This window comes from Colias philodice, chromosome 15, assembly GCF_061535455.1.
Source record: "Colias philodice isolate Cphi_HAF_F1 chromosome 15, ilColPhil1 Martin Lab GWU primary, whole genome shotgun sequence".
Classification (NCBI taxonomy): Eukaryota; Metazoa; Arthropoda; class Insecta; order Lepidoptera; family Pieridae; genus Colias; species Colias philodice.
In genome coordinates, this window is record NC_143100.1 from 11,878,061 (window position 1) to 11,900,000 (window position 21,940).

Consider the following 21,940-nt stretch of genomic DNA (forward strand, 5'->3'; position numbering starts at 1 on the left):
ATATAGAGGGTAACTTGGATTAACACATAGGATAGGTTTTATCCCGGAAATCCCACGGGAACGGGAACTATGCGGGTTTTCCTTTGAAAACGCGGGCGGAAATCTAGTAATATTATAAATGCGAAAGTTTGTGAGGATGGATGTGTATGTGTAGGTGAGTGTTTGTTACGCTTTCACAAAAAAAACTACTAAACCGTTTAAATTTAGCACAGAGGGTAACTTGGATTAACACATGGGACAGGTTTTATCCCGGGAATCAAACGGGAACATGAACTATACGGGTTTTTCTTTGAAAACGCGGGCGGAAAGCTGGTAGGATAATAACTCATAAAATTTTGTAATATTAAGTCACACACATAAATGAATTAGGTACCTACTAAATCAAAGATCATTTTCTTAATTATTGGTTTGACCTCGAATGTACACACATCAACGAAAGTCTAGGGATATTTTTTATTGATCAAATCTCTAAAAATCTATGAAGAATTTAGTGATACTGGTATATATTTCGCAATAAAAGGTAGCCTATGTTCTTTCTTCGTAAAAAATTTAGACTTTGTTGATGTGTGTATTTTTTATCTTATAATTTTTTGTTCAGCTTAATAAATCTACACAATTCTATTTTATTAATACTTCTAAACAAATAGGTACACTAAATGCGACTGTATAGCATAGGTAATATGTCTCAAATGTTACCAATGAATGTAGTTTGCAATTTATCTTTCTCAGGATACACGCCTATTAGTGTGGTGTACCACACAATTGTACTTTACATAAAAAGGTTTATGACAAGACCAAATAGTCTTAATAATTCTCTGTTGGAGATTTATCACTCAACTAGCTCTGCCCCGCGATTTCAGCCGCATTGCTCCGCGCCTGTCGGTCTTAGCGTGATGATATATGGCCTATAATAGCCTTCCTCGATGAATGGGCTATCTAACACCGAAATAATTTTTCAAATCAGCCCTGAGATTAGCGCGTTCAAACAAACCAACAAAATCTTCAGCTTTATAATATTACCTAGTAGATTATATTATAATACCTTAAAAAATTGCCTTAAAATTGGTTTAAGTTCTAAATACAGTTGCATTGATAGTTTTTCAAAATTATGAATGATATTGAAAACCTGAATAATTTCAAATTAAACAGTAGCAGTTTTAACAGTTTTGGGATGTGAGTTATTAGTTTTTGTCAAAAATCGGTGCAGCCATTATTATTTGATAGGGTTTTTAAAAAAAGAAAAACAGTAAAAATTTCACCAGCGGGGCAGCTTCGCATTATAATGATTTTTAAATTTTAAGGTAATGAATTCCACTTAATGCTCAAAATTAAGTAAAATTTTCCAATGCATTAGGGGCTTAGAGATCTAAGTCGGAGTGCAGCAACTGTTTATTTTTACATAATATTTTAACAGTTTCTATATAAGACGTGATTTCTATGTTTTGTTTTTGAAGTGGCTTGGCACACACGCTCTTTCTTGTGAAACTATAATTGATAAATAAAGGGATTACTTATAATAAATTATCCCCCATTCAATGACTTGCCATCCTATAGGGTTTTTTGGATAAAAATAAGACAACGATATAAATTTAAATATTTATTGATAAATATCTGTATAATACTTAGTATATTGAATTACATAATATTTCAACTAGAAATAGCATAATATAATAAATATATTTTAAGCAGTTTCATCGAAGTAGCCGTCGAGTTGCGTCGCGATCTGGAAATATTATAATTAATTAATTGCGCTCCAAAGGTTCGACATAAACACGTTTTAAATATGTAATGATAAGATCTAACGAGAAATGAAAAAATATAAACTCTATATTTACTCAATTATCATGTAATTACAAATATGTAATTTCTCATATTTGATAAACAAAATCAAATCAGTTCGACGCATAGGTCAACTAGCGTCATCATTTTACCACATTGCAAATGGTAACTTTTTCCTTACCCTAAACATATCAGGAGACTTTCTATCCACAATAGTACCTATTTCCTTACCCTAATCACATCAAGAGACTTTCTATCCACGATAGTAACTATTTCCTTACCCTAAACCTATCAGGAGACTTTCTATCTAGAATAGTACCTATTTCTGTACCCTAAACATATCAGGGGACTTTCTATCCACAATAGTACCTATTTCTGTAGCCTAAACATATAAGGAGACTTTCTATCCACAATAGTAACTATTTCTGTACCCTAAACATAGCAGGAGACTTTCTATTCACAATAGTAACTATGTATTTATGTACCCTAAACGTATCAAGAGACTTTCTAATAATAGTAACTATATCTGTACCCTCAATATATCAAGGGACCTGTTTTGTACGATTTTAGCCCGCTATTGATACAACGGTAACTTTATGGTAACTCTGCGCCAACGCCGTGGTAGTACCTGCACGGGCGTGTACTTGGCGTACTTGTCCGGGTTCTTGGAGAAGGGCAGGTGCGCGGTTGCCGCGTGGAAGGCGGAGTAGCGCGGCAACAGCGCCTCCTTGTTGTCCCGCTTGAGCGTCTCGCGCAGCTCCCCGTCCGGCACGCTGTAGCTGCGCTGCGCTCGGCCGCTCTCCTCCCACTCGCGGTTGAACGACTGACACATGATAAAAACGTGTGTTTATTCATTTACTAGCTTACCTCCCGCGGCTTCGCCCGCTTTGTCTAAAACCTAATAAATTATATACTAAAACCTTCCTCTTGAATCACTCTATCTATTAAAAAAACCGCATCCAAATACGTTGCGTAGTTTTAAAGATTTAAGCATACAAAGGGACATAGGGACAGAGAAAGCAACTTTGTTTTATACTATGTAGTGATGTACTACTAGACTTCCAACCGTGGCTTCGCCGCATTCAAAATAACCCGCATAATTCCCCTTATAGTGGGATTTCCGGGATAAAAACTATGTCCTTCCTCAGGTCTCTCGCTATCTCTGTACCAAATTTGAAGAAAATCCATTCAGTACTTTTTAAGTTTAGCCCGAACATACATAGAGACAAAATTCTAAAAACTATATTTTTGGCTTCGGTATCTATTGTGAATCACGCCCCAAATATTCTTTAAAAAATATTCAATGTACAGTTTTGACATTCCTACGATTTTATTAAAAAATGATTTATAGACAAAGTTCTTTTCGCACAATCGCAAATCGAAATCACAATGAACCGTTAAAATTTCATCCAAAAATGTCCGAACAGTGTTGTGGTCGAAATTAATACATTATTTCGTCACAGTAGTGTTCAAAGTTTATTGTATCGCTCACTAGTAAACTCTGACTTAATCGGACAGCTTTTTACTGAGTGCAATGACTCTATTATACTAGTAGACGCGGCATACGCCAACATCATTGCACTAAAAAACAGCGTAATTAATACATACCTACTTACTAACGCATTATCACCAATACAGTTGTTCTCTCTTTCACTCTCACGCACGAGACATAATATATGTCTCACTCATGTACTTCGTAATAACAACTGCCGATTAAAATATAAAAAGAACGTCCAGCCACGACGCTGAATGGTGCGTGACTAAGTGAAACTCGGGCACTTAGCTGAGTTTTTTCTTGCCAAAATAGAGAGCGGGTAACGTATCTAGCTTTTTATATATCATAGACTGAGTGTGTGTTTGTTAATCTTAATGATACATCAATGTGTTAGTAACACTGTTAAAAATTTAAGAAAGGCGAAAACAGCTGGTAAAATTCTCACGGAATATTTATCCTTTAACATCTGGCGATCCTTATCTCTCAACTTCGCAGGAAGAGGCTCGTCCAATGTTATGTACGATAGCAACTTGTTCCAACTGTAATACAAGATTCAGTAATTATATATTATGTATTTCTATATTTTCACATTGAGTTAAATTTAATTATTTGCGAAAGTTTCATCATTTTCGATACAGCTGTTAAGAGTATTAGTGTATATTCAACAAAACTTAATCACAAGATCTAAACCGAAATTCACGAACGAACATCTTAATTATCTAGTTATAAGTATTAAAATCTAAACACAATGTATAAGCACACCCCGGACACTCCATACAAAATTATAGTTTTGACAGTCACACTGTAGAGACTGCAAATGTGTGTGTTAACGCTTTATGGTTGGCACATTTGTGACTAGCGTAAAAAAAAATTCGCGTTTTTCTGATGAAATACATCCGTAAACAGCACAATATCTAACCATTTTCTACGAAAAACGATAATCACAAATCCAAAATAATAAAATTACTTTAAGTCAATTTGATTAATGTTGTCAATCTTCGTTGCGTATCGTCCTTGCAGAAAAATGTGGCCCATTTTAATCACGATCGCGCGGGGTGAGGTAAGTTTAATTTTGGCGGGAGGCGGAGAGTGTCCGTTCTGTAGCGTTTAGCTACTATTATGTATTGTGTGGTATAAGCCAACAACTGTAGAACACTCACCTATTGAGATACGCAGTCTTGTATTCATTTATCATGTTGCGATAGGACGCCTCACAGTCAGGCTCTGATAGCGCCAGTACGTCTAGCAAACCACTGCGCTGCAAACCCTGTAAAACCATCATCACCACCGTCAAGATCATTATTTTTATTTTATTTTATTCATAAAAGGTACATTACAGCTGTTGATAAGATAAATTATACTAATTACATATAAAAACGCCAATTACAAGGCACACCGATAATAGTAAAATTGTGTGACAAAAAACGGCAAACTACAAAGGTACAATAATTGTTTTGAATGAATGAATGAGAGAATGATTTACTTTCACAAAAAATACAATTATTCTTGATAAATCAGAACACCAGCCAAACGAGGCTTACAATAATTTATGACAGTACCACTATCGACATCAACCAATACACAATCATTAACATCATTAATGAAAATACCACAATCATCACCGAGAAAAAAACTAACACCATCATTACTATCATCATCGTTATCATTGTAAGGAACAAGGACAATATAAACATCACCACTTAAAATCTGTTCAGACTCGAAGGACCAATTTAAAACATGGTTATAATAATATTATCTTTATGTTAGCATCCCAATATCACAAACCATTATATGAAAGAAAGAAAGAAACATATATATATCTTACCTGTAATAAATACAAGGTGTTGTTCAGCAAGAATATAGCCTTTAAAGCATCTGGGTACTGCTCGCTCTTGTTGCGTAGAGACAGGTTCAACTGTGCTAGCACTTTGCCTGAAAACATTACAATTAGTACATTTAGAAAAATAAACCTAAATTTAAAAAAGGTAGTTTCATCCCTTCGTTGTCTCCTGCAGGTTAGAATAAAAAGTGAGCTAAATGAAAACTCAAAATGAAGACTGACTGAGAAACCTACCAGGGTTTTTTATTTTGAGTACTGCGTTACACTGAAATCTAGTAAGATAGAAAAAATATCTTGAACACAACTTCATTCCAACGCCCTATTTTTTACCAGCAATTCTCCAAATACATACGCATATAAATAGAGAGCATGAGTGCGTTCTTATCCCCCGTGGTGTTGCCGCACGCGGCCGCCGCGCGAGAGTATGCGGGCTCCGTGCTCAGAGCCGGACCTGAAACATTTTAAAATTACTTTCAACTATTAGCTAGTAGAAGAATGACAAACAAAATTAATAAAAGTGGTTCCAAATAAGATCCCTGGGGAACTCCTCTTAGAATTATGAATTATGATTAACTAGCTGCGCTCCTCGGCTTCACCCGCGTGGCTCCGCTTCTGTTGCTCTTAGCGTGATGATATCTAGCCTAAACCTTCCTCGATGAATGGACGAACTAACACCGAAATAATTTGTCAATCAGCCCAGTAGTTCCTGAGATCAGCGCGTTCAAACAAACAAACAAACACTTCAGTTTTATAATATTAAGTATAAATTAGGACGTATAGTTGTATCGATTAGGTATATACAGAGGTGGACGTTTAATTAGAAACACGTAACTCGATGAAGTAGTCATCAAATTAATTAAACATTTATGTATTAAGAGCGCATATTCAATTTAACGCAAGTCAAAAACTCCGCGATCTATTACGATAGATCGCGGCTTGCGCTATCCTTTTACTATGAACAGCATAGGTCCACAGGAGATCGCCGAGCAACATGTCCTCTCTCTGGAAAGGCTCGCTGCCGACTGATTTTAATCGGGTCGCGCGCAGTGTTTTATAGTACTTTAAAAAAATTTGTAGAAAAATAATAGAGGTACCTTAGTTGATTTTTTAAATTTTATCTTATAAGTAAGACATTCTTTTATTGCAATATGTATAAATTATATTCAATAAAGTCAAATATCTTGGTGAAAATAATCATTTTGTCGACTATAATTTCTAAAAAAATTCACATTGTTCGGATTTTAATTTCGTAAGTTAGGAGTCCAAAATAAAAAAATCTTTTAACTAACTATTTTAATAAGGATTTTTGCAGTTAGTTAAAAATAATTGTGTGTTAGATCTGTCAGCAATTTCAGATATTTTTAGCTTCGAAATTGACACTAAAAGTGAAATCAAGTAATCATCGGCTCAGTTATCTTGATGGTATTCAGAAATACTGTATTAATTGAAAAAAACTCTTAACTAACTACATAGACAATAAAATTTCCTAAAATTATTAGTAATTCATATGTTTGTAAGATAAGTGGTTGATGGACAATCTGGTTTGAAAAATCACATATTTGAGCCAAACAGCGCACGGACCGCGTACACGGCCTTAACGTATTAGAGATTAAGTATTATTTATATTTATTATATTATATTTATATAATAGAACACCCGTTTATCTAGTTTTATAAGAAATTGCTTAATTTTAATCAAACGTTAGCTTAAATTAATAAAATGCGAAAATAATTATTTGCCTATGCTCGCGAGCAGTGGTTTCTCATGGTCGAGCTTTTTTAGGCACTTAATCAGAAATACCATGCTCTTTTAAATAAACTGTAGCAGTGAATATCTTTTTATCGAACACTCTAAATGATTTGCAAGTTTCCTGTAACTCCAGTTTTTGTCAAACTGTAAACTTAAAATTATTTTTCTTGTTGATGGGTCAAAAATCTTACTTTTACCCCTTTATACTGCAAAGCAAATTAATTTTCAGAAACTTTTAGATGGAATGTTTAAAAAAAGGTGCAAATATTTGTAGAAGAAAAAAATATTGGCGGCATTTCAACAGGTTTTGACTTTGGAACACTCGAACCATGCTGTTTCTAATTTGTTGTCCAGACTGAAAATACTCGGAAATCAGACTTCACTTAAAGTTGTTTAATTTTATTAATTTAAGCTAACGTTTTATTAAATCAAGCAATCCATACTAATATTATAAATGCGAAAGTAACTCTGTCTGTCTGTCTGTCTGTTACTCAATCACGCCTAAACTACTGAACCAATTTGCATGAAATTTGGTATGGAGATATTTTGATACCCGAGAAAGGACATAATTAGGCTACCTTTTATTGCGAAATATGTACCACGGGCGAAGCCGGGGCGGAGGAAGGAAGGTTAGAAAAATGATTTTAACAATAGTTAGGGAAATTTCGATTGACAGAAAAATAACGATAAGTCAGGAAAAATTTATATAAGTCAGGAAAATTTCCATAAGTCGGGAAAATTTCTATAAGCTGGAAAATTTCCATAAGGAAGGAAAATTTCTATACGCCAGGAAAATTTCTATAAACAAGGAAAATTCATATACGTCAGGAAAATTTCTATACGTCAGGAAAATTTCTATACGCCAGTAAAATTTCTATACGTCAGGAAAATTTATATAAGCCAGGAAAATTTCTATAAACAAGGAAAATTTCTATAAACAAGGAAAATTTCTATACGTGCCGCAAAATTACATAGATAAGGAAAATTTGTATAAGTCAGGAAAATGTTTATAAGCCAGGAAAATTTCTATACGTCAGGAAAATTTATATAAGCCAGGAAAATTTCTATACGCCAGGAAAATTTCTATACGTCAGGAAAATTTATATAAGCCAGGAAAATTTCTATAAACAAGGAAAATTTCTATAAACAAGGAAAATTTCTATACGTGCCGCAAAATTACATAGATAAGGAAAATTTGTATAAGCCAGGAAAATTTCCATGAGGAAAATTTAAGACAGGAAAATTCCGGAAAATTTCTATACGCCAGAAAAATTTCTGTAAACAAGGAAAATTTATATACGTCAGGAAAATTTCTATACGTCGGGAAAATTTATATAGATAAGGAAAATTTGTATAAGTCAGGAAAATGTTTATAAGCCAGGAAAATTTCCATACGAATGGAAAATTTAACACAGGAAAATTTCTATAAGTCAGGAAAATTTCTATACGTCAGGAAAATTTATATAAGCCAGGAAAATTTCTATAAACAAGGAAAATTTCTATAAACAAGGAAAATTTCTATACGTGCCGCAAAATTATATAGATAAGGGAAATTTGTATAAGCCAGGAAAATTTCCATGAGAAAGGAAAATTTAAGACAGGAAAATTCCGGAAAATTTCAATACGTCAGGAAAATTTCTATAAACAAGGAAAATTTCTATACGCCAGGAAAATTTCTGTAAACAAGGAAAATTTATATACGTCAGGATAATTTCTATAAGTCAGGAAAATTTCTATACGTCGGGAAAATTTATATAGATAAGGAAAATTTGTATACGCCAGGAAAATTTTAATACGTCAGGAAAATTTATATAAGCCAGGAAAATTTCTATAAACAAGGAAAATTTCTATACGTGCCGCAAAATTATATAGATAAGGAAAATTTGTATAAGCCAGGAAAATTTCCATGAGAAAGGAAAATTTAAGACAGGAAAATTTCGGAAAATTTCTATACGTCAGGAAAATTTTTATAAGCCGGGAAAATTTCTATACGTCAGGAAAAATTCTATAAGCCAGGAAAATTTCTATACGTCAGGAAAATTTATATAAGCCTGGAAAATTTCTATACGTGAGGAAAATTTCTCTTTGCCGCAAAAATTTCTATAAGTCAGGAAAAATCTATAAGTCGGGAAAATTACGATGTCAGGAAAAATTTCTATAAGTCATACAAAATTTCCATAAGAAAGGAAAATTTCTATACGCTAGGAAAATTTCTATAAACAAGGAAAATTTCTAAACGTCAGGAAAATTTCTATAAGTTAGGAAAATTTCTATACGTCGGGAAAATTTATATAGATAAGGAAAATTTCCATACGAATAGAAAATATAACAGGAAAATTTCTATAAGTCCGGAAAATTTCTATACGTCAGGAAAATTTCTATACGCCAGGAAAATTTCTATACGTCAGGAAAATTTATATAAGCCAGGAAAATTTCTATAAACAAGGAAAATTTCTATACGTGCCGCAAAATTATATAGATAAGGAAAATTTGTATAGGCCAGGAAAATGTTTGTAATGCAGAAAAATTTCTATACGCCAGGAAAATTTCCATGAGAAAGGAAAATTTAAGACAGGAAAATTCCGGAAAATTTTTATACGTTTGGAAAATTTCTATATGCCAGGAAAATTTCTATCCGTCAGGAAAATTTATATAAGCCAAGAAAATTTCTATAAACAAGGAAAATTTCTATACGTGCCGCAAAATTATATAGATAAGGAAAATTTGTATAAGCCAGGAAAATTTCCATGAGAAAGGAAAATTTAAGAAATGAAAATTCCGGAAAATTTCTATTCGTCAGGAAAATTTTTATAAGCCGGGAAAATTTCTATACGTCAGGAAAAATTCTATAAGCCAGGAAAATTTCTATACGTCAGGAAAATTTCTATGCGTCGGGACAATTTCTATAAGCCAGCAACATTTCTATAAGACAGGAAAATTTCGATAAGCCAGGAAAATTTCTATATGTCAGGAAAAATACTACTGAACCGATTACAATGAAATTTAGCACACATATAGAAGGTAACTACTTGGATTAACACAGGGTAGGTTTTATCCCGGAAATCCCACGGGAACGGGAACTATGCGGGTTTTCCTTTGAAAACGCGGGCGTAGCCGCGGGCGGAAATCTAGTTTCTTATAAAACTAGATAAACGGGTGTTCTATTACATATGCTTAATCTCTAATACGTTAATACACAAATGATGACTACTTCATCGTGTTACGTGTTTCTATTTTCTAATTAAACGTCCACCACTGTATGTGTTATGTGTGCATGTAGTGTGTAGTATGTAGTGTGTAGTGTGTAGTGGCGCTCACCGATAACGTGCAGGTGCGCGGCGAGCGCGTGGCAGTAGGCGAGCGCGGCGACGGGCAGCTGGTGCACCGTGCCGTCCACCGCGCCCCCCGCGCTGTCCCCGCGCACGCCCTCCACCCACTCCTCCAGCGAGCGGACGCACTGTACGTGTGTTATGGATTGATAACTGGTCGTATATAGTGCACATACACGTCTCATTAACAGCTTATTTATGTGTTTTTTATTTTACAAAAAAACTCACAAATTTAAAAATAATTAGTGTCATCATCCGTGTATATAAACTTCTTAAATGTCATCGATATTAAATAATTTATAAAAATTAAAATGTCATTGATATTAAATAATTTATTAAAATAGAACAGGCCCTAAGACACTTCCTTGAGGTACACCATACTTGTTAAATCATTATTTAGAGTTATTTGTTAATTATAATATTTTTTTTAGTTTCTATTTAAACAATGATTCGAACCAATTTAACACAAGCCCCCTTATTTCATATGAGTCTTAATTTGTTTTCTAATAAAGCTTGAGCAACTCGATCGAATGCTTTTGACATGTCAAATTACAATATTGTATAGAAGTTAATATTTTGAAGAATCAAGTGTGGTTAAAAAGAACTGCATCAACAGTTTTTTGAAGTGAAAACTTCTTTAGCGGCGTTGAGCACTTTTTCTGTAATGGGTATAAAATCTTAAACTCGCGTCAGGACACGTGACCTGATCGAAAAAGCGTAAGACGTAATATCAAACATGCTCAACGTTAATAATCAAGTTTTCACTTCTGCCGGCACTCCCGTGGTACAACCAGTCTTTTTTTTCAGTTCGTTGTTGTTGCAGCTGCAGCGCGCGCTAAAGGTCGGGCTGCAGGCGGGCTGCAGGCGCTGCAGGCGGGCTGCAGGCAATGCGGGTGCACTCACGTGGTGCTGACAGTTGTGCAGCAGCGCGGTGTACGCGGCGGGCGAGGCGGGGTGCAGCGCGCGCTGCAGGTCGGGCTGCAGGCGCTGCAGGCGGGCTGCAGGCGCTGCGGGTGCACTCACGTGGTGCTGACAGTTGTGCAGCAGCGCGGTGTACGCGGCGGGCGAGGCGGGGTGCAGCGCGCGCTGCAGGTCGGGCTGCAGGCGCTGCAGGCGGGCTGCAGGCGCTGCGGGTGCACTCACGTGGTGCTGACAGTTGTGCAGCAGCGCGGTGTACGCGGCGGGCGAGGCGGGGTGCAGCGCGCGCTGCAGGTCGGGCTGCAGGCGCTGCAGGCGGGCTGCAGGCGCTGCAGGCGGGCTGCAGGCGCTGCGGGTGCACTCACGTGGTGCTGACAGTTGTGCAGCAGCGCGGTGTACGCGGCGGGCGAGGCGGGGTGCAGCGCGCGCTGCAGGTCGGGCTGCAGGCGCTGCAGGCGGGCTGCAGGCGCTGCGGGTGCACTCACGTGGTGCTGACAGTTGTGCAGCAGCGCGGTGTACGCGGCGGGCGAAGCGGGGTGCAGCGCGCGCTGCAGGTCGGGCTGCAGGCGCTGCAGGCGGGCTGCAGGCGCTGCGGGTGCACTCACGTGGTGCTGACAGTTGTGCAGCAGCGCGGTGTACGCGGCGGGCGAGGCGGGGTGCAGCGCGCGCTGCAGGTCGGGCTGCAGGCGCTGCAGGCGGCCGAGCAGCGCCCAGCACGCGGCGGCTCCGGCGGAGCAGCGCGACGCGGACTTGCGGCTGCGGGTGCACGCGCGCTCAACTTCCGTTGCTGATAACGGAACGGATGATTGTTTTTTTATCAAGTCTCAAATCATATCCCGATTAAGACTAACAACTAAAAAAAATGTTGTGTGATTTTATGAAACCACGGTAGAAGTGAAACTTTCCGAACACTGCTTTATACCTACTCGGCAGCCGACCGTCACGCGACATGCGCTACACAGACCATAAAGTTTGAGACGATGTAATAAAAGTTTCACTTTAATAAACCATTTACATAGTACCAAAGAAAAAAAGTCCTTCTGCAATAACAGCATGTCGTCAATGATATAAATGTTCCCGTCTAATTTAAGAGCATCAAATAATATTAAAAAACCACAAAGAACACAGGTCCTAAATGCGAACCCTGTGGTACCCCGAAAGGCACATTAGTACATTTTCATTAAAAAACCCTCGTTTAGTTACTGATTGAGTATACTTTCACAGAAATAATTCACATCATCCCAGCACAAGACCCCAAATACCAGCATATTCTTATTTGTGAATAAAGAGATCATGATAGACAAGATCAAATGCTTTGGCAAAGTCAGTTACACACAGAATGAAAAAAAAAGACGGGTTGCACTCCGGGAGTGCCGGCAGAAGTGAAAACTTGATTATTAACGTTGAGCATGTTTGATATTTTGGAATGGTATCCGTCTTACGCTTTTTCGATCAGGTCACGTGTCCTGACGCGAGTTTAATATTTTATACCCATTACAGAAAAAGTGCTCAACGCCGCTAAAGAAGTTTTCACTTCAAAACGTGTTTTTCATGCTATAAGTGGTAGATATTTTTTAATATTATTTCTACAAACGAAAAAAATTGCACTGCAATCAATTAAAAACGTATATCTATAAGAAACAACCGGAATTTTCATTTTTTACATATCGTAATCTTTCAAATGAACACAAAAACTCGGGAACTCTAATAGAAAAGCTCACTTACCCAGCAAAGCGAGACAGTCTTTAAGCACAGCAGCGAGCAACGCTGGGAGGCGAGCTAGTGGCACTAGTCCGATCACGTGACGTTGCTCGCGACGCGCGAGTCGGCACAGAGCCGCCGCTAAAGTACCGGCTGCCTCTGCTTCGCGCTCGTCTAAAGCATCGCTACATTCTTCCATATCTATACAAAAGGAAAAGTAATGTGAAGTTTGGATTAGTTGCGGGTTTATTACCCTTCGTTTTAAAGGCAGGATAAATAGGATAAAGTTCCAGGTAAAGGAAAAAATTACAGCACTGTTGGCCATTTATTTAAATTTTCTCATTTATGTCCAGAGTTGACAAGTGTAGAAATAAAATTGTACGCAGTCTGGCTGACAGAAATATAACTAGTAGTTTGTATAAAACTTGGATCTCAATTATTATGAGATAATGAAGTAATGGCTTTATGTTTTTCATTGGTTTTTCTGTATTAAAATTATTAAAATTGTATACATGTAAATTATGGGACTAAATTGTTCTGAAATAAAGAATTTATTATTATTATGTCTCTCTCCATAATACACGGGTACCACCAGAAGGAAGATACCCGGTCCTTTGGAAGGCTTACGTGGGGACACAGGTCCAACACGCAGAGGCCCTTAGAGAATTTAATGTGTTGTGGGTTATTAAATACAACTCAGGATTTTTGGTACAAGTGGCACAATAGCTCAAGGCAATTTGGTGTTTTATTTTTCCACTCACACGTGTCATTTACAGATCTTCGCGGGCCAATAGCAAGTCCCGTAGATTGTTCGAGAGTTTGAGATGCTTTCATCATTATATTAATAGCACGTTTTTCAAACCTGCAAATATTAAATACAGCAAATATTAGTTACAGGCATTCAGGAAATGTGATATGGATATTATTGTTGTATTTTACTGTTATACTTACACTTTTTGAATTTTACTAGTTCTTCTTGTAGTACTATCCGCGCGGTGAAGCATATTTTTGGCCCTCTGCAATAAAAAAAACTAAATAATATCATCGTTATCATTCTTTCTCTTATTAACCTTTCTTTAATTAATAAAATTTTAATTTTTTTTTTTACTTTTATTACATTTGGAAAGGTAAACAAATTAAGAGCAAAGTTTCCTTCTAACAGAACAGAACTATTTTACACATTTCCCTGTAAATAATAAGGTAGATCATTAATATACAACAAGAAGAAAAGGGGACCTAACACAGGTCCTTGTGGAACACCAATATTAATCGACGTGGCGCAATAAGTTTCTCCACTAATAACATTAGTCTGTATTCTGTTCTAAAGGTGTGCATCTATGTGCCTCTGAGCCAAATCTTTAATTATCTATTTATTGAGTTTACACAGTAAAGTGGAATCTTCCACGCAGTCAAATGTTTTGAAAAGGTCACTTAATGTACCTTAGCATATTTAAAGTTTTTCTTATTATACTTTATGTGTCTCCACTCTCCAGCATCTATGATCGCGCACCCCTAGGTGACATCAAATTGTATTGTTATTAAAGTGAAACTTATTACATCGTCTCAAACTTTTTGGTCTGTGTAGCGCATGTCGCGTGACGGTTGAACCGTACGATAATTATCGTACAAATACGATAATTTTGTGCCTAAGTTTCACTTTTACCATGGTTTCATAAAACCACACAACATTTTTTTTAGGCTTTCACACTCACCATCAGCGGCGAAGCAGCCATGGACCGCGACCGCAGGTAGTCCTTAAACGCGACCAGCGAGGCCTTCGCAGCAGGCCCTCGTATAGCGAGCAGCGGTGTGGCGGGAGGCCGGCCCGCGCGGCTCAGCCAGTCCGCGGCTGCGCGCATTGTGTCCACCGCACCGCCTGTTGTTGAGTTGCTGCCGCTCACGCTAATGCTGTCTACGCTTGAATCTGGACATTTACACAAGCTTAAATAACAGCTGACAATATATTCAATGGACTAACAAAATGAATTATTTTTTACAAGATGCACTATTTATGGAACTATTTTTATTAGTTGAAAAATCATTATATTATACACTAGCGACCCGCCCCGGCTTCGCACGGGTGCAATGCTGATACTAAATACACTACAGAAAAATTGTGAACGTTGTATAGGTATAAAAATATAGCGGCCCGCTCCGGCCTCCGGCATCGCACGGGTATAAAATACATAGCCGGGCGGCCGCAAACGCTACGTCCTGCAATTTTTAAATCTGTAATATCTTCGAAAATATTCACTTAAATCATACGGTGTAAAGGGCCATATAGATCTATATTAAATGAACAATGTATCCATGGTATTTAATTGGTTAAGGATTAATGCTGTATTGGTTAAAATCGCTTCGAAAATTAGCCATTATTTGTCGTAAAAAGTAAATGACAAAAAAAAGTTATTGTGGGTTATCCATAAGAGATAGACATATACCATCGCGGACTTTTCTGTAGACCTTTTCAATGTGTATAATACTTAGTACATTATTTTGATAAAACTCGTAGGGTTCAGCCTGCGTTTGCAATGTAAGCGGAATAAATGTAATTTTTTACGACATCACATTAGAAACCTCAAAAATAACAGTACTTCTCCACTACTTAATGGATCTTATTATACATATAAACCTTCCTCTTGAATCACTCTATCTATTAAAAAAAACCGCATCAAAATCCGTTGCGTAGTTTCAAAGATTTAAGCGTACAAAGGGACATAGGGACATAGGGACATAGGGACAGGGAAAGCGACTTTGTTTTATACTATGTAGTGATGGCAAAGTTTCAGAGGATGCATGTAGTAAGCTTTTGTTGAATTTATATTTTTGGTTTTATGGCATTCAAATGCTTTATAAATATAAATTTATAAAGAATAGAAAAAATTCGATCACGGATTCATCCGCGCCATTCCGGGGCGGATCAGGCATCCGCCCCGGAATGGCGCGAAAGGATGCGGGTTCGAATCCCGCCTCGTGATCGAATTTTTTCTATTCTTTATAAATTTATATATAGTAAGCTTGTTATTTTTTCACGAAAAATCGAAACAACGGATTTGAATGAAACTTTACAGTAATATAGGTAACATCAAAATTACACATGAGCCATAAAAATACTTGATTTTGCATACTTGTTTATCAGCAGCAGCACAACTTGTAATTTTATATTTGTTAAACATGTGTGTCCCTTAGACACATAAAACTGAAAGAATGGAATAAGTTTGATCGCTCTGGTGAGTTGGGTGGCCAAGTTGGTTAGGCATCCGCCCCGGATTGGCGTGAAAGGGTGCGGGTTCGAGTCCCACCTCGTGATCGAATTTTTTCTATTCTTTATAAAATTATATTTGTTAAACATGTTTAATTATGTGGTGCATTTATTTACCTTCTTCTAATGCAATCATATCCATAAGAGTAGTGGGAGACAATGGTCTTGTATTTCTACTGAGAAGCTCCTCAAATGCTGCTTCTAGTTTTAGCACCCCAGCATTGTACAGTTGATTCTGTAAATAAAATCAATGATTTTTACAAAATAACTAGAAAAGCTACCTACCATAATAACACATTTACAATGAAATGTTTCAGTTTCTTACTTACAATATTTTCAAGTTCTACACTTTGAGGGTTATTTTTATTAAAATAACTTTGAGCTTCAGCTAATTTATCAAGTGCCTGAAAAAAATAAATACAATTAAGTATTTCAGAAATATCAGCAACATACAATAAACAAAATTAAAATATGAAACCAGAAATAAAGAACTTTATTGTAAGTAAGTATCTATATATATATAAAAATGAAACCCGTTTCGCATTGTCACGGCATCACGTGTGATCGGGTGGATCAATTTCGATAATTCTTTTTTTATTATATTCCTTGAAGTATGATGATGGTTTTTATGTAGAGAAAACGTAAATAATATGTACCACAGGTGAAGCCGGGGCGGACCGCTAGTTATAAAATAAAAATGTACACTTACATCAATATAAACATTCAATGACTCAGTAGAAGCACATTGAGGACCAGCTTGTATCAGATCAGCTAATTCTCTAGACACCATGTAATAGTTGATGACATGGTCTAAAGACTTGACTGTTCGCTCCATATCTAAAATTAATAGTTTTATCATCATTCATTTTTGGAAATAAATAACAATTGGAGAACTGTGTGTCGGAGCAAGTTTTTTAAGCTTTGATATTTTTTGTGTTTTTTAAGCTAAGCTAAGCTTCTATCGCGGGCCTTGAGCGGGGGGACCGAATCGAGAAATTCCGTAACGAAAAAACCTCACGCTCCCCACTCCGACGGGCGCGGAGGTGTGGCTTGAAGGCATGCTAAGCAATAGCTTTACCGCGGCAGTCCCCGAGTGCCACACGTCTTTTTTTTATTTTTAGCTTCTAGAATTTCATCATTAACTTACTATGGTGGATCTGCTGTAACCTAGCTGTATCTCCATACAGTGGTAGCACAGCTGTCTCCAGCTGCTGCAGCCTTTGTTCACAAGCACCCAGCACATTGCACACATCATTCGCTATCGTAGAACTACGATTAGCAGCCGCTTTCAACTCTTGTATATTCGTCATTTCCTAGTGACAGAAACGCCTCTTTTAACGTGATATAAATTAAGTAGGATAGCGACGTCATTTTACTTTTTAAATTAAATAAATATATGCATAGTTAAGACCAATGAAAAAACTGCTTATAATAACTTACTTTCTTCAACTTCATTTCTATTTCAAACTTTTTCTCTATCGCATACATTAGGTAAAGTGCAACTTTATCTTATATTCTTAATTCTTAATATAAAAATAGCACTCTGTATTACAGTCTATAAACTAGCACTGAACTGAGCTTAATATGTATGGAATCTCAATTTTAAGAACATTTTCTTCTAAAACATAAAAATAAATAGCAATAATTATTATTATTTGATACACTGCACCAATTACCAATATAACGCCAATATAGCAACTAAAATGTCAGAAATGTCAAATGAGACACAATATGTGGAGGTGTCAAGCATAGAGTAACTTATACATACCCGAGTGTCAAGTGCCAAGTGCCAAGTGCCAACTTTGTTATATCAACACCAAGAAGAACAACGAATATGATCGTTGTTCAGAGCAAGAAGCTTATATCTAATACACTGGAGATTTCAGTATGAACATTAACTTGTAACAAGAAAATATGACCTTGAATGACGCCTGTATGTTTTTTATCATGTTGTTCATACTCAAATCTCCAGTGTATTTGATATTATAAGCTTCTTGATCAACACTGGCCGAATGTCAACAAAACTTGTAACTTTCATCGAGATCTACTACTAAATTGGTTGAAAATGGCGAAATGGTCACCATACCGCCGTAAATCAACAATTTTTTTTTTCGCCAAACGATTTGTAACTGTACAAAAATTAGCCTGGTACAAATGATTGAATTGTTTTTTTTTTAAATGAAAACTTCTTTAGCGGCTTTGAGCACTTTTTCTGTAATGGGTATAAAATTTTAAACTCGCGTCAGGACACGTGACCTGATCGAAAAAGCGTAAGACGGATAACATTCCAAAATATCAAACATGCTGAACGTTAATAATCAAGTTTTCACTTCTGCCGGCACTCCCGGGGTGCACCCGTCTTTTTTTTTTAATCAACGCATTCACGTCGGTATGGTGGGCGCTTGGGTGGGAGGTAAGTCACACCCACGTCACACTGGAAAAGGGAATGACACTACCGCCTACTTCTTTTTTATGGGCGGGCTATCGTATATTCTATAATTTTTGTGTTACAAATCGTTTGACACTCATAATAATTTATCCAACGAGTTCGACTAACGCCCACGCGACTGACCCCGGTACAGGTACCAGCTTTCTGATCATCATTTTTGTTTGTTTCATTGCGTCTAAGGCCGCCTGTCCATCTGCAAGAAAACTTCCGCAAGAAATGTCCGACAGTCTGTCTGACAGCAGCTTGCAAGTCTAATTCCGCGTATCCACCTGAAAGTAGACTTGCAAGTTGCTGTCAGACAGACTGTCGGACATTTCTTGCGGAAGTTTTCTTGCAGACGGAAACGCGGCCTGGACGCGTATTTCCAAACTATACATACTACATAGCCAGAACTCAACCATAGGAAACTGCTCGTGTATACTTTGTAATGCTGTTTTTAAGTTTGTTATTACACTATATACACGAATTTTGCGTACTGACCGTGTATACTTTGTAAAGCGGATGCTTGCTTCTTCTTTCCAAACTATACACGATCAGTACGCAAAATATGTATAACTAAATATAGCTAACACCACTTACGCTTGAGCGAAATAATAAATATATAGGCAATCAAAGACTTGTACAGCTATATCTATCTACTTTTATTCTTCTTCATTGATTCAGTAAAATATGGAATAAAAATATTATTAGGTAAGCTTAGAAAAATAAATAGGTAACAGATATAAGGGTTACCTATGGGTTAGGTTAGGTTCGTGTTTTTTTTAACTACACAAAAATAGGAGCCCCGTGAAGCGGGACTCCGTCGCCTCGCAACCGTCTTCTTCTGGACTTATTAGATTCTTACATTTTAGCACTATTGTCAATTGTAAGTCGTGCAGTATAGTCGGGAACGAAGACACAAGCATCCTCGATACAAAAAATATACGATCAGTACGCAACATTATATACACAATACACATGCATTTTAATACATAATAGATTTAAAAACAGCAATACAATAATATAAACGCGAGCAATGGAGAGACGCCGCGCTTACCTACTCCGAAACATACACGATTAGTCCGCATGCGTACTGGCGCTGTATGTTTTGGAGCGCTATTCTTACTTACTTCACTACAAAGTATACGCGAGTATTTGCAAGTATTTGCGTACTGCTGTTGTATAGATTGGAAGAACTTTGTAAAAAAGTTATTTCCAAACTATACGTGATTAGTTTCACACCGTTGCGTACTGGCCTTGTATAGTTTGGAAAGACGCGGCCTGGACCCCTGTAGAACCACCATCCTATGTTACAAATGACGCAAAATTTTGTGTCAGTATCTCCCGGCCTATTATATGATATTATAATTGTACGAAAGGTTAAAAGTGAAGCTATTTACTGCATTAACTTGTTGTTTTGGCCTTCATACTTTCCTTTACTCCTTCATAAAAATTTCTTAATTAAATATTTTAGTATCGCAATTTTATATCATTTATTCATTTTAGTAAAATTATAAATATATTTTTTTTTGCATTATTAATATAATACTCTACAGTAAGATAATAATAGAATCTAAAAAAATGTTAAGAAATATAATTTTTAATACCTACATTGCACCTATCCGAACATGAAAATGGTGACGTGACGTGCTGTATCGAGACGTGGCTGACGTTTTCAATTTTGGATTGTTTTGTCATTTGCATTTCACAAACGTTCAGCCACGAATTGTACGATTTTTGCGAGTTGATAGGCGGATTAATTATTTGTGGTTATTCTGTTCCACTGTACATATCTAATTAATAGGTAAGTGTGTAATAAATAATAACGGAGAGAAATATATATGATATTAGTTACATCGGTGTTAATAATTGTTAATTCTTATTTTCAGAAAATGGATCAAATCGTAAAGTTTGTAGAGCCAGGCAGGCAATTCGCCAAGGATTCTATCAGATTGGTCAGAAGGTGCACAAAGCCTGACAGAAAAGGTATGTACAATTGAGATATAATACAATTAGTTTCTTAGTGGTGATTGTTCCAGAAGTTTTGTGTTTAATATACGTACTTAATATGAAGCATATTACCGTTGTTGCGCTGGCATTATTCCACTCATTTAATGGAGTATTTATGAATTAGATTTTGTTCTAACATGATTAAATGTGAAATCTATGAGTATCTTGTTACATATTCTTTTGCATTTGTAAGACTTTCACATTTGTGATTGAGTTATGTATTTGATTTAGATAAATATTCCTACATATAGCTTATTGTAGAATTGACTTAAGTACAACATATTAAAAATTATACAGTGCCAAAAACTATTAATTTGTGTCATGATTTAGCAGCTGTGTCCTATTATTTTTATATTGTGTGAATATAAGCTTTAAGTAAGTTAGAATGATAAAATTTAAGTTATATGTCATTGTAACATTGGCCATCAAATTGAGTCTAAGACTTAGTTATGCCATATATTTCGGTATTTCTTTAGAAATTTGCGGCACGAATTAAGGGGGGGGAGGGGAGGGAAAGGGAGGGGGGAGGTAAGGGGAGACCCCCTATAAAGTGGGGGGGGTGAGGAAACCCCTCCTTCTATTTTTTTTTAATTTTTTTTGAGATTATATTTATACTAGCTTACCGCCCGCGGCTTCGCCCGCTTTGACTTAAACCTAATAAATTATATACTAAAACCTTCCTCTTGAATCACTCTATCTATTAAAAAAAACCGCATCAAAATCCGTTGCGTAGTTTGAAAGATTTAAGCATACAAAGGGAGTAGGGACATAGGGATAGAGAAAGTGACTTTGTTTTATACTATGTAGTGATGTAGTTAGAAATATAACGAAGATAATGGGCTTTCTTGACTGCTCCGGCGCTGCAGAACGTGGCGCTTGCCCCCGTGTACCTCGTTGCAGGCAGGAGTCTTCACTCGCCTTCGTAGCTTCGGCTTTTTGGTCGCCTTTGGCGACCAGCCTCAGCCACTCCGGCTCGCTTGGCTCTGCCTGCTCCTCAGCACACGCGGGCGCCACGCTCCTCCGCGCCTCCGACTTTTTTAATACACTCTAGTGTATGACAGACAAGTACCATGTGGAATCGGGGTGGACAGATTCGGTTCTGTGATTAACAATTTGTGTGCAATATACATACAATAAAAACATTTTTTTTTAAATAATTATTTATTCAAATCTTGTATACATGTTTGATACAATTTACAATGGCAATGAATGGATCCATTTAATTTTTTTCCACCCATCGTCTCCACATATTCTATAATATTATCACCGAAGTTTGCTGGGTGGTTATAGTTATCTTTTTTAAAAAATCTTTTTACAACATGCCACTGGGACTCAAATGGGTCAGAGGCAACAAATGGGTTGTCTGGGTCTGAGTGATTAACTTTTTTATGAACATACCCATATTGCCCCAAACAATCATATGCTCGCC

At 36.7% G+C, this 21,940-nt stretch overlaps 2 protein-coding genes across 2 annotated transcripts in view; one reads left to right on the top strand and one right to left on the bottom strand.

Annotated features, from left to right (window-relative positions):
* Nucleotides 1–1,584: 1,584 nt before the first annotated feature.
* Exo70 (exocyst complex component 7) lies at nucleotides 1,585–17,768 on the bottom strand. The gene is made up of 17 exons (XM_089704362.1): nucleotides 17,514–17,768; nucleotides 17,221–17,386; nucleotides 16,783–16,910; nucleotides 16,403–16,477; nucleotides 16,191–16,308; nucleotides 14,524–14,735; nucleotides 13,763–13,827; nucleotides 13,573–13,673; nucleotides 12,836–13,012; nucleotides 11,716–11,897; nucleotides 10,182–10,320; nucleotides 5,467–5,565; nucleotides 5,100–5,206; nucleotides 4,435–4,541; nucleotides 3,720–3,813; nucleotides 2,408–2,602; nucleotides 1,585–1,723 (listed from the first exon to the last, which is right to left on the bottom strand). Exons 1-17 carry the CDS (start codon nucleotides 17,559–17,561, stop codon nucleotides 1,682–1,684), a joined length of 2,055 nt encoding a protein of 684 aa, XP_089560488.1. The 5' UTR covers nucleotides 17,562–17,768; the 3' UTR covers nucleotides 1,585–1,681.
* Nucleotides 17,769–20,148: 2,380 nt separating this feature from the next.
* The window catches only part of LOC149482529 (protein transport protein Sec61 subunit gamma), a 3,423-nt gene continuing 1,631 nt past the window's right edge, over nucleotides 20,149–21,940 (top strand). Inside the window, exons 1-2 of the mRNA XM_089704234.1 lie at nucleotides 20,149–20,305; nucleotides 20,391–20,487. Of these exons, the coding sequence (XP_089560360.1) occupies nucleotides 20,394–20,487 (94 nt within the window). The 5' untranslated portion in view covers nucleotides 20,149–20,305; nucleotides 20,391–20,393. The remainder of the gene's footprint in view (nucleotides 20,306–20,390; nucleotides 20,488–21,940) is intronic.